The sequence below is a fragment of the Cicer arietinum genome, chromosome 2 (genome assembly GCF_000331145.2).
Source record: "Cicer arietinum cultivar CDC Frontier isolate Library 1 chromosome 2, Cicar.CDCFrontier_v2.0, whole genome shotgun sequence".
Lineage (NCBI taxonomy): Eukaryota > Viridiplantae > Streptophyta > Magnoliopsida > Fabales > Fabaceae > Cicer > Cicer arietinum.
The window spans coordinates 45474869-45476146 of NC_021161.2; the positions used below are offsets into that span (position 1 = coordinate 45474869).

At 28.6% G+C, this 1278-nt stretch overlaps 1 protein-coding gene across 1 annotated transcript; it reads right to left on the minus strand.

The window, feature by feature from the left end:
- Positions 1-217: 217 nt before the first annotated feature.
- LOC101495116 (cucumisin-like) lies at positions 218-867 on the minus strand. Its single transcript, XM_027331327.2, has one exon. The coding sequence runs from the start codon at positions 865-867 to the stop codon at positions 244-246; it is 624 nt and encodes a 207-aa protein (XP_027187128.1). The 3' UTR covers positions 218-243.
- Between the last annotated feature and the right edge of the window lie 411 nt (positions 868-1278).

Below are 1278 nucleotides of genomic sequence, written 5' to 3' on the forward strand. Positions count from 1 at the left end.
GACATAAAAAAAAACATTAAAACCAACGCTCTTTTAATAACTTATTTTGTTTGTCGTTTATATTTTGTGGCTCTGTTTGCAATATTATATGTGAGCCTAATGAAATATTCCGAGCCAGATCATGATTCAAAGAATAATATGAAATTTTATTTTTTTTAACAAGCGTACAATATTTCTTTTGAACAAAGAATACAATTTATTCAATAATAATGTACAATATTTCTTTTGAACAAAGAATACCATTTATTCAATAATGATATAAAATAGTAAATTAAAAATTACAATATAAATAAAATTTATACAATATAATTTTGTACTCTCGCCTTTCTCTGCTCGTTCATCAAAAATAATAATTGGACTCCTTACTTGAAAATTTCCATCATCCCAAACTAAAGAAGCCGAGTTGATAGACTTCTTTAGTTTTCCTTCTATGGTGAGAACATATGTTTTTTTTTCTCCCAGTGAAGTGAACGACAAAACACTGGGGTTTACTGAAACAGTGAGTCCTTTAGGTACTGTCACAATTGCTCTATATATCGACATCGGTAATCCAACATTTGAAACAGTCCTTTTAAAGCTTCCACTTAGGTGATGTTTGGGGCGTGGAGCTTTGAGAACAAAGGATGGATAATTCAAATCTCTTGCTGATACAGTGTCGAAGCAACTAATGACATCCTCTGTGATTAGCTGTAAAACTGACTGGCTGTAGCCTAGTCCACATAAAAAGCTTATGCAGTCTATTTCCGTGGCATCATATACCATGCCGGGATTCACAGCCTTAACAGGGTCAATTTGGCCTGCTCCGTAAGCAAATTCTGCATCTTGATTATAAGTGGGACTCATCTGCTTTGCTGCAACACAAGTCATACACAATGTTTTCTTTTTTATATTAGCTTAAGATATATTAAGTAAACTATATTGACCTCAAAGTAGTAGAAAATTTTGAAAAATCCTTCAAAAATCTTCTTAATCTACAATTGTTAGTATCACTTGTACCAAACTATGTACTTTATTATTTATTTATAACTTTAAAGATAAATTAATTTTAAATTTATTAACTTTAAGTTTTATCTAATTTTTTTTTATTGTTTATAATTTTTTTAGTTGACAAAATGAGTTCAGTACTATACACTAATAATACTGACAATAAAAATTGACAAAACAAACATAAAAGTTTGAATGTATTAAAAATTTAAAATAAAGTGAAGTATAAATGTACTTATTTTTCAAGAGAATACATATTTTAATATAAAAGGAAAGAGAAGTGTAATTTAAACT

Excerpts from the sequence above, each read along its gene's own strand:
- LOC101495116 (XM_027331327.2), bottom strand. The coding sequence starts at position 867 with ATGACTTGTGTTGCAGCAAAGCAGATGAGTCCCACTTATAATCAAGAT.